The 14,610-nt window shown below is 34.0% G+C and overlaps 1 protein-coding gene across 1 annotated transcript; it reads left to right on the top strand.

Moving 5' to 3' along the window:
- The first annotated feature begins 1,043 nt into the window (after positions 1-1,043).
- Positions 1,044-14,553, top strand: LOC110650525 (aladin). The gene is made up of 15 exons (XM_021805529.2): positions 1,044-1,254; positions 1,344-1,399; positions 1,501-1,677; positions 2,784-2,898; positions 3,033-3,132; positions 3,252-3,431; positions 3,759-3,817; positions 5,815-5,902; positions 5,997-6,072; positions 6,503-6,602; positions 9,650-9,701; positions 13,037-13,174; positions 13,323-13,410; positions 13,959-14,026; positions 14,212-14,553. The coding sequence occupies exons 1-14, from the start codon at positions 1,197-1,199 to the stop codon at positions 14,019-14,021; spliced, it is 1,350 nt and encodes a 449-aa protein (XP_021661221.2). The 5' UTR covers positions 1,044-1,196; the 3' UTR covers positions 14,022-14,026; positions 14,212-14,553.
- The last annotated feature ends 57 nt before the right edge of the window (positions 14,554-14,610 follow it).

Here is a 14,610-nt window from a genome sequence, read left to right as displayed (position 1 = left end):
AAAACCTTATTTTAAAAAATTTTATTTTACTTTACCTTCTCCCAAATAAAGGTTTCAATATATTTGATGTTATAACGGATTGCCACATATATCAAGAGTCCCAAAAACAAAATGAAAATAAGCTCAAATATGCCCTTGAACATTTTGGGGAAGTTCAAATATTCACATTTTGAACTTTTTATCCAAAGTGGTCCCCAACCTTTCAATTAAGTGCAAATAATCTTGCCTTAATAAAATATTATATTTTTAATAGTAAATATTATTTTCTCTAATTTTTAAAATTTAAAATTATTTATTATTTTTAATTAAATTAAAAATAAAAAAAATAAAATCCTCAAAATCCAGATGAGGAATAAAGCCCAGTAATTCTCCCAAATTCAATTACAAAATTCTACCAAACTTAAAGAAGAAAACCAAAACCTGCAATTCAATAAAAAATACAACAAATCAACCTATGAACATCAATCCATATTCAACCAATATGCAATTTAAGGAAGATGAGGCATAGACGGGCCCTAAAATTGGCTTCAAGGAAAGTCGTCTAAGCCAGGTGCAGTGAGCAACTACTATGAGTCTCAAAATGTAGATAAGAGTGCATAGAACTATTGCCAGTATCACCACGAAATTTGAGTCCAAAGTAGTTGAATGTTCCAAGGAGTCCGAAGTAGTAGTAGGACGCACCATTTAAAGAAGAAGAAGAAGAAGAAGAAGAATATGGGATGGATTTATCAAAGAAGAAGAAGAAGAAGAAGAAGAATAATAAGAAGAAGAATATGAGATGGATTTATCAAAGATGCAAAAGAGAAAAAGAAGGGGAATTTGGGAAAGGGATTTTTGATTCTAGGTAGATTTCAAATTTTTTTTTTAAATTTGAAATAATAAATAATTTTTAATATTTTATTTAAAATTATAAAATTAATATCCAATTATAAAAATTAGAAGAATATTATTTTTTTTTGGCCAAAAATTGGGATTATTTGAGATTAAATTATAAGTTTGAATTAATTTGGGCAAAAAGTTTAAAGTAAACTTGTTTAAACATTGACCAAAAGTTGAAGGGCGACATGAACTATTTTCCAAAACAAAATAGCGGGAACGAACTAGGCCAAAATCTAGGGAGAAAGATAAACCCTAAACCCAACCCTCAATAACTCTCCTCTCATCTGAAACTATCTGTGTTTCCTTCTCTCTTAACTATGCCTTCGTTTCCACAGCCTGGTTCAGTGACTATCTGTGAAATCAACCGAGATCTAAGTATGAATTCTCTAACTCATACGTTTTTAGGTTTTTGGGTTCCTGCTTCATTCTGAAAATTGATGTGTTTTGCATTATATAATCTGCAGTCACAGCTGATAGCCTCTCAGACGATCGAGCCAAGGAAACTTATGGAAAAATTTTGGTATTTTGTCCATTTTTTTATGAGTTCATGTTGAGCATTTGTCCATGTCAAGCCAGAGGATTTTGTTTTGGTTGTTGACCTTGAGAATTAATGATGATTAGGGAATGGTGTTCAGCCCTATTCCATTTCAAGCGGATCAACTGGCAAGCACTAGTGCGGAGCAGGAAACACAAGAGGAAGGAAGACCCAATGGAGAGAATACTGAGAGGAATAGTTTGTTGAAAGAATTGCACAGTTTTGCTATTGATTCTATCAGACGCGTTTTTCATCCCAATTATGTAAGTTTTACCAGCTAAATCTTTTTTTTTTTTAATAACATTTTAAAGCTCGAATAAATTCTTTTGGCTGATGAATCTGTTGCTTTGAGATAGAAGGTCAAACGATTACATGTGTGATTTGATTGATTGATGTTTTGTTCATACACCTAATGTGGTCTTCCCAATTCAAATAAATTACATACTTTTTTCTCAAAATAAACCCCATCCCCAATCTAATTGGGATTAAGGCTTAGTTGAGTTTTCTCCCCAAGATAAGATTCTACATACCATTAGATGAAGAACTTCATTTATTCGGTTGAAAAGGCAATTTTGAACGCAAAATAAAACCTAATTGTATACATGCACTTGTGTGTATGAAATGAGGAAACGGTAGTTGAACAGTGTTACTATGGGGTATATGTGTATGTTAATGCCAAAATTATAAAATTTTTCAGAAGATGTCCATATTTTTGTGAATATTAATGAGGAAAAAATTTTTTTATATATAGGTGGAAATGTTTGAAAAAATAACACTAAGTTCTTTGTGGAGAATTCAGCCCTGTTTGGCATTGAGTTTCGGAGTCTAAAACTGCTTTTCTGAATAAAAGCACCATTTTAGATGCTGTTGAGAAAAGCAGTTTGGAAAAAACTGTTTTATTATTTTAGTGTTCTTATGACTAAAACTGATAAAATTTAATTATTAATTATTTTTTAACACTATCTAAGTAGTATATTTAAAAAAGTGATTTTCTCAACAGTAGTTTTAACAGCAATGCCAAACAGGCCCTTCATCCCGCTTGAAGCCTATGTTCACTGTTCTCTATTAAGGAGGCATTCGCTCAGCATTATATTATCATTATGTCTTTATTTCTGTGAACCATGAATGTGGACTTGATAGTTTAAACTCCAACTTTGTTTTAGTCTTGAACCCAGGCTCTTGTGTAGATGTAACAATGCACAACCTCAGGCATTACTGATAAGTAATGACAATCTGTGAACTGTCTAAGGAAATATGCTAGTCATATTGATTTGAAGCGAGGCTAACTTCTATTTTAGCAGCTAATATGCCAACCAGAAAATTATATAATATTTTATACTTCTGCATTCTCACATAATGAGTCTTGTAGGTAAACATGTTGCCAGAGGTTGATTTTAAAGGGTTGAGCTGGCACCAACATAAACATATTATTGCATTTATCTCTGGTCCAAATCAGGTTGTACTTCGTGATTATGAAGATTCAGGTTTGTGCCTCTACACCTTTTTGTAATTGATTTTAGTGACTAAGGATCACCCTATTTTTCTGGTAGAAAAGCTTTCCATTTTAAGTTTTAACACTTTCAGAGACATTTTAATGTAACTTCTAATTTTTAATCAGAAGGGAAGGATGCATGTGTCTTGACCTGTGATTCCCAAAGAGATATTAAAGTTCTTGAATGGAGGCCAAATGGTGGAAAGTCACTTTCTGTAGCATGCAAGCAAGTATCAACCTTTCTGATCTTTATTAAGATTTTAATGTATTTATGATGCATTGTACAGAAGATCTTTATAAATCATGCAGCTTGAGTGAATTATCTTTTATTGGACTGAATTTTAGGGGTGGAATCTGCATCTGGGCAGCATCTTATCCTGGAAATGTTGCATCTGTGAGATCTGGTGCTGCTTCATACTTGGGTACTCTTTCTAGAGGTGCTGGAACTCGATGGACTCTCGTGGATTTTCTTCGAAGTCATAAGGATGAACAAATAAGTGCACTTTCTTGGAGTCCTGATGGAAGATATCCAAATAATACATATATGAAGTTTAATTGTGTTACGTAACTTTTGTTTCATTAGTTAAACACTTAAACTAGTTGTAGTTTAGATGTAAGTTATCCTGCATGTGACTGACACTCACACATTAACCTACCAGTTGTCACAAGTTGCCTTGCATCAAAAAGTTATTGGATAAGTTTCTCTTCTACAACACTAGTCTTCAGATCTTTATACTCAAATCAGCTATGCCTCAATTATTCATATTCTTCCATGACTATTTCATATGCATATTGATATTCTTGAATTAGTTGCTGGTGTTGAGAGGTTATATTTCCTTGACTTGGCTCCACATACTTGGCATCTGCTTCATATGAAAGTTCGTCATTCACCATATGGGATGTTGCACAAGGTAAATTGACCATGTTAATGTCAAAATTGTTACGGTTAAAATCAATTAGTTGTTTAAAATCAACTAACTTCTCAAGCTAACTGAAAAAAAAAAAGATTTTATTCTAGTGGTTGCCTTTGTGTTCTTCATGTGTGCCATAGATGCTGCATATATTACTTTTGCACTTTTTTTTTTTTTTTTTTTTTGGTTTGGGGGGGTGGGGGGGTGTGGTTGGTTGACCTACTTCTTGTTTTTGTGCCATTGACGTAGGTATGTTTGAGTGTGTTCAGATTTCAGATAAAATTTTTGGGTCTATATCCCCACTTTCAGTAATAGCTCCAGTTGCATCTAGGAGTATTGATTTTGTAAGAAAAGCCCTAGCTATGGATAAGACTACTAGAATTTCTCAAATTATTTGGACTTGATGTAGGGTGCTGTTGTGAATTTGTGAAAGGACTGCATAAGCTGGAAGACCAGTGGAGGAGGGTGTTTAGTTGCAGAAGAAGATGAGAAGTTTTTGATATATATTATTATGTTCTTGTTAAGGGAGACTGAGGAGCTTATAAGGTAAACTTCCTATGAAAGGTCATTCAGAAGCAAGGTTTAAAAAATGGCTGATATAAAAGATAAAGAGTTCTTAACAGAAATGTGGCTAAGCATTATATTTCTAGGCTTTCTTGGATGGTGAATTTGAATTCACCAGTTAACTGGAGAGCATCCACCATATTGGTGTATATGCACTGAGATAGACTATGTCAGTTCCATCGTAATAGCTGTAATGGGTTGGGAGGAGGCAGAATTGAAGAATGAGAGGGGGAGAGAGAGGCATATATTTATGCAGAGTATAGAAGAGAAACTCCTTGTTTGTCTGTATCTATATCTTTTAAATCTGAGCATCTTAAGTTGCGTTTCCCCTTTTTCCATGTCATTGTTAGCACATTTATATACAAAAAAGAGCTTTATACTTTAAGACTATTCCTTAGTTTGTGTGCTTTAAATTTTTATTTGGACGCTTGAACCATGTTTCTCAATTTTTGAGATCAACTTTTTGTTAAAAAGCGCTGTTAGACTTGACTTATGCATGTGATAATTTTAAAATCATTTTACTGAATTTTTTATTTAAATTTTTTTAATTTATAATTTAAGCTCAATAATCAATTTTGAATTTCTTTATTGCAAGATTTGTGACTGATAATTTATTATGTCCGTTATTACTAGAGAAGTATAGTTTCTTCTCAGTAAATAGATATTGTAGGTGTTGCAAGTAATGATATATTGTATATTTAGTTCAATTCTCTTTAAATATGAATTTGTGACAGTTTTCCATTTATTAAAAATTCTTGAGAATGGTATTTGCAACCATTACAATTTGGCGATGACACCTCAGTACTGAATATGGTGTTAGTGTGATCCTTAGAAAGCTCATGTTAGAGGGGTCTTAACCAAAGATAGGATCTTGTTCCAATATAACCTCCAGGAAAGGGGAAGTACTTTCTATAGGTATTATTCCTTGTACAAGTGCCATAGTGTGACTGCAAATCTTGTATTTAGGCGCTTTTGGCTATAAAGCAATGGGAATTTCTTGAGTAGCGTTAGTCATCTAAAATTGAACTTTGCTTTCAAAGAAGTGCTCTTTTATCGAAAAGAAAAAAAGTTTGCTAATTTTAACTATTTTATTTGTTTGTTTTGGGGTGGGGGTTTGAGGGGGAGGGTTTGCTGCAAAGATAAGTGGATTAATACTTTTAGTTCTTGGTTTAGTGGAGGAATATTTTGTGATGTGCAAACTGGTTAAAATTACTTTTTGTCATGCATATTTATATTTTTGTTCATGGATTGGCACTCCTTTTTGTTCCTTTAATGCTAATTTTTGACAGTCCTTCTGTGTCTTTTAATGCTGTTTTTTGTTTCTCTTGGCTTATCTGAAAAATATAGATACTTCTTTTTCCAAAGACATTTGGTTTCAATTTTTGGCATTGATCCATCTTTTTCTTTTTTTTTTTTTTTGTTTAAATTTGTAGGATTGGGAACACCAATTCGACGGGGTTTAGGATGTATATCAATGCTCAAATGGTCACCTACTGGTGATTACTTTTTTGCTGCAAAATTGTATGCTCTTTTAACTCACTCTTATCTGTTTGCTTTTGGATGAAACATTGATCCATTTGAGGAGATATAGGCTAATTGTTTGGTTCTTTTCTAGAGATGGAACATTTTATCTTTGGGAGACAAACACATGGACATCTGAAACCTGGTCTTCAACTAGTGGGTTTGTAACGGTAATAGAAAATGACAATTGCATTATTTGTAGTTGACTTCTAAATTCATTGTTATAACTCACGAGATGTCACTGAGGTGTTGAATTGGCAGTTCAAATCTGTATTCTGGTTTCTTATTTTATTTAATTCTTGTGAATGTTGTAATCAGTGACATTGATGTACCTATCTTAGACTTATATTTCTTACTGTGACTTGATCAATTTCCTTTAGGTCTCCAACTTTACTCCTTCCAAAGCAAACTAATATGGAAAAAAATTTGGGGCATTTATGTTTCTGTTCCCTTTTTATTTCAAAAGTTCAAAATTATTCATTTGAAGATATTGTGGGTTGTATAGTCACTAAAAACTCTAATTTTCAAATGTCTTGGATGCTTTTCTTCATTTAGTGAATATATATACTTACAACTATTAGTCATTTCCAATTGTATCAGGGAGCAACATGGGATCCAGATGGGCGTATGATACTGATTGCTTTCTCTGGTTCTGCAACATTGGGATCTATTCACTTTGCATCAAAGCCTCCATCTTTAGGTATGCCAACTTGACCTTTGAGTTTTTCCATGTCATCCATCTTGCTGCAGAAAAAAAGAGGCTGGAGAAATTGTTCTTGAGCATTGACTCATTGGACTGTTTCAGACCCTTTGGAATGTTGTTTGAAGTAGTCTAGACTCTAGAGTTCTAGGTCATTTGGGTTAAGAACATTTTTTTTTTGTTCTTTTCTTTTTTTAAGGTTTTCTTTCTTTAATTTTATAAGTCAAGGATACTTAGGTTGTTTGAGAGGTATGGGCTAAATATTTTTCTTATAGATTTAGGATTGTAGAAAGTATATAGTTACATGATGAGGATAACTCAGAGAAACTTCACATGAAAATGAGAAAAGTTATTCTCAAAATTAATTCCCATTTTCATCTTTGAAATTTTTTTCTGAGAGCAGATAATGGAAAACTAAATGGCCAGCTTTGATTTTTGAGATGGATTTTTTCCCCACTAGATCGGCTGCTGGTGCTTTCAAGTTTCAAGTCCTTCATATGATTGGTTTTTTTTTTTTTCCTCTATATATGTTTGAATAAATTCAAACATATATAGAGGAAAAAAAAAAAAAAAGCATCCTGGATGAGGTTTTGGTTTTAGCGGTCGAAATGAGGAGAGAAAAAGCATTCTGGATTTTGCTATGGCATACGACCTAATACTAGCAAATACCTACTTCATAAAAAGAGTCACATTTAGTGACTTTCAAAAGTGGGCAACATAGAAACTAAATCGACTTCCTCTTAACCAGGAAGACAAATAGAGCTTTATGCAAGGATTGCAAGGTCATTCTAGGAGAGGCTTTAACAAGTCAACATCGGTTAGTGGTCTTGGATGTTAAGTTTAGGAACAATTCAAGTAAGGTAAGAAGAAATAGTGTAGCTCGAACAAAGTGGTGGGAGTTCAAAGGAGTAAAACAAGTAAAGTTAAAAAATGTGCTTCTCGAGTCCGAAGCATGGAAGCTGGATATGGAGGCCAATGATATGTGGATACAGATGGCATCAAAGATTAGAGAAGTAGTTAGAAAAGTACTTGGAGAGTCTAAAGGACATGGACCACCCGTAAAAGAGAGATAGTGGTGGAATGAGGAAGTACAAAAGGCAGTGAAGAGAAAAAGGGAATGGTATAAGAAATTACCTAAATGTGATAATAATGAGGCATATGAACAGTACAAGAGAGCAAAGAAAGAGGCAAAAAAGGCAGTTAGTCAAGCAAGAGCACAGGCCTTTGAAAAGTTATATGAGAAACTTGAAACTAAAGAAGGGGAGAAAGATATTTATAGATTAGCAAAGAGGAGAGAAAGGAAATGTCAAGATCTCAATCAAGTTAGGTGCATTAAGGATAAAGAAGGAAAAGTGTTGGTGAAAGATGAGGACATTAAAGAAAGATGGAGAAATTATTTTAATGATCTCTTTAATAATAGTCAAAATGGTAATAGCCTGAATATAGACTATAGAACAATAGAAAAGAATATGAATTATACTAGAAGGATTAGATCTTTAGAAGTAAAGGAAACACTTAAGAGAATGAAAGTGGGTAAAGCCTGTGGATTCGATGGAATACCAATTGAAGTGTGAAAGTATTTGGGAGATATGGGAGTGGCATGGTTAACTAAATTATTTAATAAGATTTTAAACTCAAAGAAAATGCCTGATGAATGGAGGAGAAGTATTTTAGTACCTATTTTTAAAATTAAGGAAGACATACAAAGTTGCTCGAACTATAAGGGAATTAAACTCATGAGCCATACTATGAAGTTGTGGGAGAGAGTTGTGGAGCATCGACTACGTCATGATACTTTTATCTCTCTCAATCAAATTTGGCTTCATGCCCTGTCGTTCAACTATGGAAGCGATCTTTCTCATTAGAAGCTTGATGGAGAAATATAGAGATGTGAAGAAAGATCTACGCATGGTTTTTATTAATTTGGAGAAAGCTTATGATAGTGTTCCAAGAGATGTCTTATGGAGTGTGTTAGAACAAAAGAGGGTATCTATTAGGTACATACAAGTGTTGAAAGATATGTATGAATGAGCAACTACCATTGTGCGCACAGTGGGAGGGGACACAAGAGATTTTCCGATCTCAATTGGATTACACCAAGGATCAGTTATAAGCCCTTACCTTTTTACATTAGTTTTAGATGAATTGACAAAACATATACAAGAGAGTATTCCTTGGTGCATGATGTTTGCGGATGATATTATTTTGATAGATGAGACGCGAGAAGGAATCAATAGAAAGCTAGAGCTTTGGAGAAGTACTCTACAGTCAAAGGGCTTTAAGTTGAGTAGAACGAAGACAGAATACATGCATTACAAGTTCAGTGAAGGCCAAACTGGTGATAGGGAAGGAGTGGTACTGTCCCAAAGTAATCACTTTAAATATCTCGGCTCAGTCCTTCAAGTAGATAGGGGATGTGAGGAGGATGTTAGTCATAGGATTAAAGCCGGATGGTTGAAGTGGAGACGTGCCACGAGAGTTTTATGTGATCGTAAGATTCTCAATAAGTTGAAAGGAAAATTTTACCGTACAGCCATACAACCGGCTATGTTATGTGATAGTGAGTGTTGGGCACTGAAGGAGTCGTTGCATCTAAGATAAGAGTTGCAGAGATGAGAATGTTAAGGTGGATGAGTGGCCATACTAGACTAGATAAAGTCCGTAATGAGAGTGTTAGAGAAAAGGTAGGAGTGGTGCCAATTGAGGATAAGTTGAGAGAAGTGAGATTGAGGTGGTTTGGTCATGTGAAACGTAGACATACGAAGGCTCCAGTTAGACAAGTAGAGCACATTAGGTTAGAGGATAGAAAGAAAAAAAAAAGGGTAAACCTAAATTGACTTGGAGGAGAGTAGTACAACATGACCTAGAAGCATTACACATTTTTGAGGATTTAACCCAAAATCGTTTAGAGTGGAAAAAGCGAATCCATATAGCCAATCCCAAATTTTCGGGATAAAAGCTTAATTGAGTTGAGTTGAGTTGAGTATATGTTTGAATTTATTATTTTATATGCTGCTGGGATGACTGTATTTTCCTAATTCCTACAGATGCGCACTTATTACCAGTTGATTTGCCAGAGATAATGTCCTTGACTGGAAGGTAGAGACAAGTTACTTTCATGGAATGATCTTTAGTTTTTCTTTCGTATATTTCTGGTACTATGACTGAAGTGACTCTTAATAAGATGGAAGTGGAAGATGTTTGGATGGATGCTGAGACTCTGCTTTTTTTTTTTTTTCAAATAGATATAACCATATAGTGTTATACAGCTTTGTTTGTTTTATTTATCAGTATTGATGAGTTTTGCGCCTCTATCTCAAGTGGTATAATCCAAATTGGAAGCATGACTCTGAACTCTTTTCTGTTTGTTATTGTTATCCAAAATTTCTTAAGTTACATTTTATGACCACTTATTGTTTTAGTGGCTTTTAATAAGTTGTTCTATTTATATTTGCCATTAGCTTTAATTGCTTAATCTATTGAATTTTAATGGATCTCTAATTGAAAATACTTTGCATGGTTGTCCTGGCCTTTAATTTCAGATTTAAAACATGTGGAGAGAGACACAGATGCAAATGGCATTGGAAAAATGAATGCATGGAAACGACAGTGAGCTAACATCACATTTTTGTTATCCTGGCCTTTAATTTTAGATTCAAAACATGTGCGTTTTTGGTTAGGAGGTCACTTAAGCCTTCAGTAAACAAAATTATAGGAATTGGAACTATTGTGCTTTAGAAAGTTATTTCTGTCATAGTTAAAAGACAATGTAAATTTATTCTTTGCTGTGTCCATAAATATCATCAGGATATTATTAACATGTGGGGTTTGGGACTTGCCAATTTGAGCCAAGCAATTTGGTCCTTGACTTGAGCACTTTCCATTTTATGTAAAGAGAGGAATATCTAGTTCTTGGCTAAATATTATTCTACTTTGCTTGATATTTCTTTTTCAAAAGAACATTTAGGTTCGCTTTTTCTCAAGTATTTGATCTGTATATTGGAGAGTTTTGGACTTTGTTACAAGTTTGTGTCTATTGATGATAACTATTGTAGCAGTTTATCTATTGTGCTCAACCTTGCCTTTGAAAGATTTTAAGCTTGATTGGATTGTACAAGGCTAGTTCTGCATTGAGGAAGATGGCAGTCTATGATAAGTAATTTTTTTTTCCCTTCGCATACAGAAGGTAAACCATTGGGGCATTCAATTCTTGCAATAATCTGTACTAGAGCCGAAGTGCATTGAAAAATAGGCAAGGGTATGGGGTGTTGTGAAAGTGACATTGTACTGGCGCTTGGATAGTGTTAAATAGCAAAATGTCCTACATTTAACAAATGGATATGGATAGGGTAGTTTAGTAGCAAGGGCATCCCCTGTAAGTTATGTGCCATATATATGCTTGGATGTGGTCAGAAATAGGCAATGTCCTTTGCATTACCGTGGAGGAGTGTGTATAAAAACTTAGTTTGTGACGATAGGCTACACTTGGGCAGTTGGATATTGGAAAATTAAGACACTGGCAATGTAGTTGATGGAGCTAGTGGATATGATGGGTGAAGAGTTGATATAATCTGTATTCAATATCAAAATAGATGAGTAAGAAAGCATCTTTATGTTAAGTTGTGAAAATGAAGATCGGAAGAGCATGACTTTGATGACAATGTCATTAAGGCATGATAGTGAAATGGAGAAATATGACTTGTCTCTCATGTGATCGTTTTTTCCCTGCTTCTGTAAGAGTACTGTTTCACCTGGACCAGCTATGATTTGTGGTGGTGAATGTTATGTTGTGAAAAATAACTTCTCCAAGATGGGCATTAGAGATGAAGATGTTGAAATGGAAGTGTGTGCTTTCATACTTTATAGGGAGGTGGAAATGATGAGGTTAAGTTGTGGATTGATGATTGATATGGTTTGACACTATTCATTGTAGATTCATTGATGAATTGGTATGGTGGGTGAGCACATCGAAGCTATGGGAGTGAAAAGGGTGAGAGGTGCACCAATGAAGTCGTGAGTTAAAGTGATTAAGTATTTAGGTATAGCATCTTTTAAACCTTTCTAAAATTGTGTAGAATGGAGGAAGAGGATTTATGTAGTTGACTCAAACGAGATTCAGATTGAGTTATGACTCAACCTAGATTCAGATTGAGTTATACTTCATTTATTGTACTTGTTGATGAAAGTGACATCTTGTAGATCACAACTACCTCAACAATCTGATTGCATTTGAATACCTCTGACTCTCTCTCTCTATCCTCATAGTTATTAAAGGCATGCTTGGGCTCACTAGGTTCCAACCCTAGCACCTCTACAGGAGAAAGGTGGGTGACATTCACCAGGCCCTCGTCTTACGCGCCTAGGCATGCACTTTGTTCCAGGCACAAGGCTCTAGAAAGGTGCGCCTTCTTTATTTCCATCTTTGGCGAGCACTTCTACTGACAAAAAGCACTACTACTCATCTCAAAATTTGTCGATCTACTAGAATTTGATATTGATGCGCTAGAAAGTTTTTGAAATGAGTATCGTTAGTGATATCTAGTCGCCAAAATCTCATCAAATCACTACACCTAGGATCGCAAACCTTCTATATTTCCATTTTTAGCACTACCACTCTCTTATTATCTTTTTCAAAATAAAAATTGTTGCATCTACACCTATTTCAAGATCTATGTCAAAAGAAAAAGGAAAAACATAATCCACTGACTAGGAAACTAGATAATCCTCCTTTAGTTCTTAAAGATGAGGAAGATGATGAAGATATTGATTTTGAAGATGAGTATCAAGAGGATAAAGGTGTAGAAGAAGATAAAGAAGATTATAATGCTATTTCTGATGAAGATTGAAGAGTTTTTATTTTATGATTGCTTGACTTTAGTTTTGAGACGTTAAAAGACCATTCAAGTTTCAAAATATTAGTATTAGAATGCTTATTAGTTATTATTGTTTTTAGTTTTATGTTATTTGAAGTTCAATGGAATATTCACTTTTATTTGACTTTTATGATTTTTTTTTGCTTCACCTTGCTCAGGTGCGTGCCTGCGCCTTACGCCTTGTGTTTAGGCTCTAGGACCCTCATTAGTGCGCCATGAGCCTTTAGTAACTATGTCTATCCCATTGTTTCTTTTGGTTTATTACATTGGCAAGTTGGTTGTCTAGAATTGCACCTGTTCCCCAAAACCTGAATGCAAGATTTGGGAGAATGATTGTGTGTATATTCTATTAGGAGGTTTTGCCATTCAACCTTCCTGGATCTACATATTGATTTTAATATTTGATATCTTTTTCAAATTTCTTTTCAAACTCTTAATTGAGGTTGATTTGATATTCTTATTGCTGTTAGATAATTTTATTTTATTTTATTTTATTTTTTCTGAAGTGTTTCTGGTTCATAATGATTTTCAGAATGGGTATTCTCATATTTTCCTTTACAGTCATGGAATTGAGAAGATAGCTTGGGATGCTTCGGGAGAAAGATTAGCAGTATCTTATAAGGGAGGGGATGATGTCTACAGGGGTCTCATTTCCATATATGATGCTAGAAGGACTCCTCTGATATCTGCATCATTGATGTTAGTTATCTTTTCTCATTATTTTTTATCATGAACTGTTGTATTTTCCATTTTTTAAGTGTTGCTGTTTCTTTCATAAATATAAATGAAAGTATGAAATAGTGTCTAGCCAGGTTTATAATCTTGAATTTCAATGACATGAATACAGTGGGTTTATAAGAGGGCCTGGAGAGAATCCGAAGCCAATTTCATTTTCATTTCATGACAAGTTCAAACAGGGACCATTGCTTTCTGTTGTAAGCTCTAATTCCTCAAAATCTTCTGGTTCTTATTTCTTTGAAAGAAGCTTGTCGCTGACAAACTTTTGTTTAATTTTTGTATTTGTATTTAAGATTACCTAGTCCATGGCGCAATAAACTTCAAAAAAATTGATTTTAATTCTCATTTATATGAAAATTTCTCTTATATTTATAAAAATGTTCACTTTAATTTGCAAGCAATTTCTATTAGTTCATGTATTAAAGAAATAATACAATAAGAAAAAGTATTGTATCCTTGTAATATTGTCTGATTTGAACAGTTATTGTTATTTATATTTTGCCATTCATTCACATGATTAGGCTATTTAAAGTTGAGATTGCGTATAGCAATAAAACTAATACAACCTAAAATAGGTAGAATGTGCATTGTGTGTGCTTTCTCAAACTAATCTTGGTAGAGTACTTACAAGCACAGGCTTTGATGGGCTTGTAGTTTTATATGCAGTGTACTAGAAATTCATTTCAGTGTCATGGTAATTGTTAGAGTTGAAAAATAAATTATGCAAATACTCTTCCTTGTGCAGTGTTGGAGCAGTGGGTTTTGCTGTACCTACCCTCTTATATTTCATTCTCACAGTCTTTCCTAGTTAAGGTAGGTCTCCCTGGTAAAAAAATTACTTCCTGGTTACAAGTACTCAAAATGCAAGAACACTTTGAACTTTTCATTGCTGGAGTACAATCTCATTTTATTTAGCATCCTGAAAGTATTTTCAACCTTCATTAAAGAAACTTATTGCAGCTTCTGGTTTTTCAAATGTCATAATGTTAAATTTACAGGACCATCTTTCTGCCTCAGAGAGGGAAAGAAGCTATGTTACTGATATTCTTGAATATGTTGACTAGAAGCGTCGTCTTATACTAGGAGCTCAAGCAAGCAGCAGGTGGAAGAGCATGAAATCCATGACAAGGTAGTCGGAGGAGAGATTTTCTCTCACACACACATTGATCTTATAGTCTAAGGCAGGATGTATTGATTGAAAACAAAGCGGCTTATAAAGTCTTTTGGCAAAGCATCTGTGGACCCTTATTTTCTTCTATCCTTCTAAAATTTTCTTTTGATCACTGCATGTTTTCAACTCCTGTGATAATTTTTTTTAATACTTAAGTGAAAATTGACAATTTTATCTTGTTGAATGATGGGAAAAGGTTGACTTGTGAGTTTCTTGACATTTTTAT

Source organism: Hevea brasiliensis, chromosome 14 (assembly GCF_030052815.1).
Source record: "Hevea brasiliensis isolate MT/VB/25A 57/8 chromosome 14, ASM3005281v1, whole genome shotgun sequence".
Lineage (NCBI taxonomy): Eukaryota > Viridiplantae > Streptophyta > Magnoliopsida > Malpighiales > Euphorbiaceae > Hevea > Hevea brasiliensis.
This window is presented reverse-complemented; position numbering and strand designations above follow the sequence as displayed.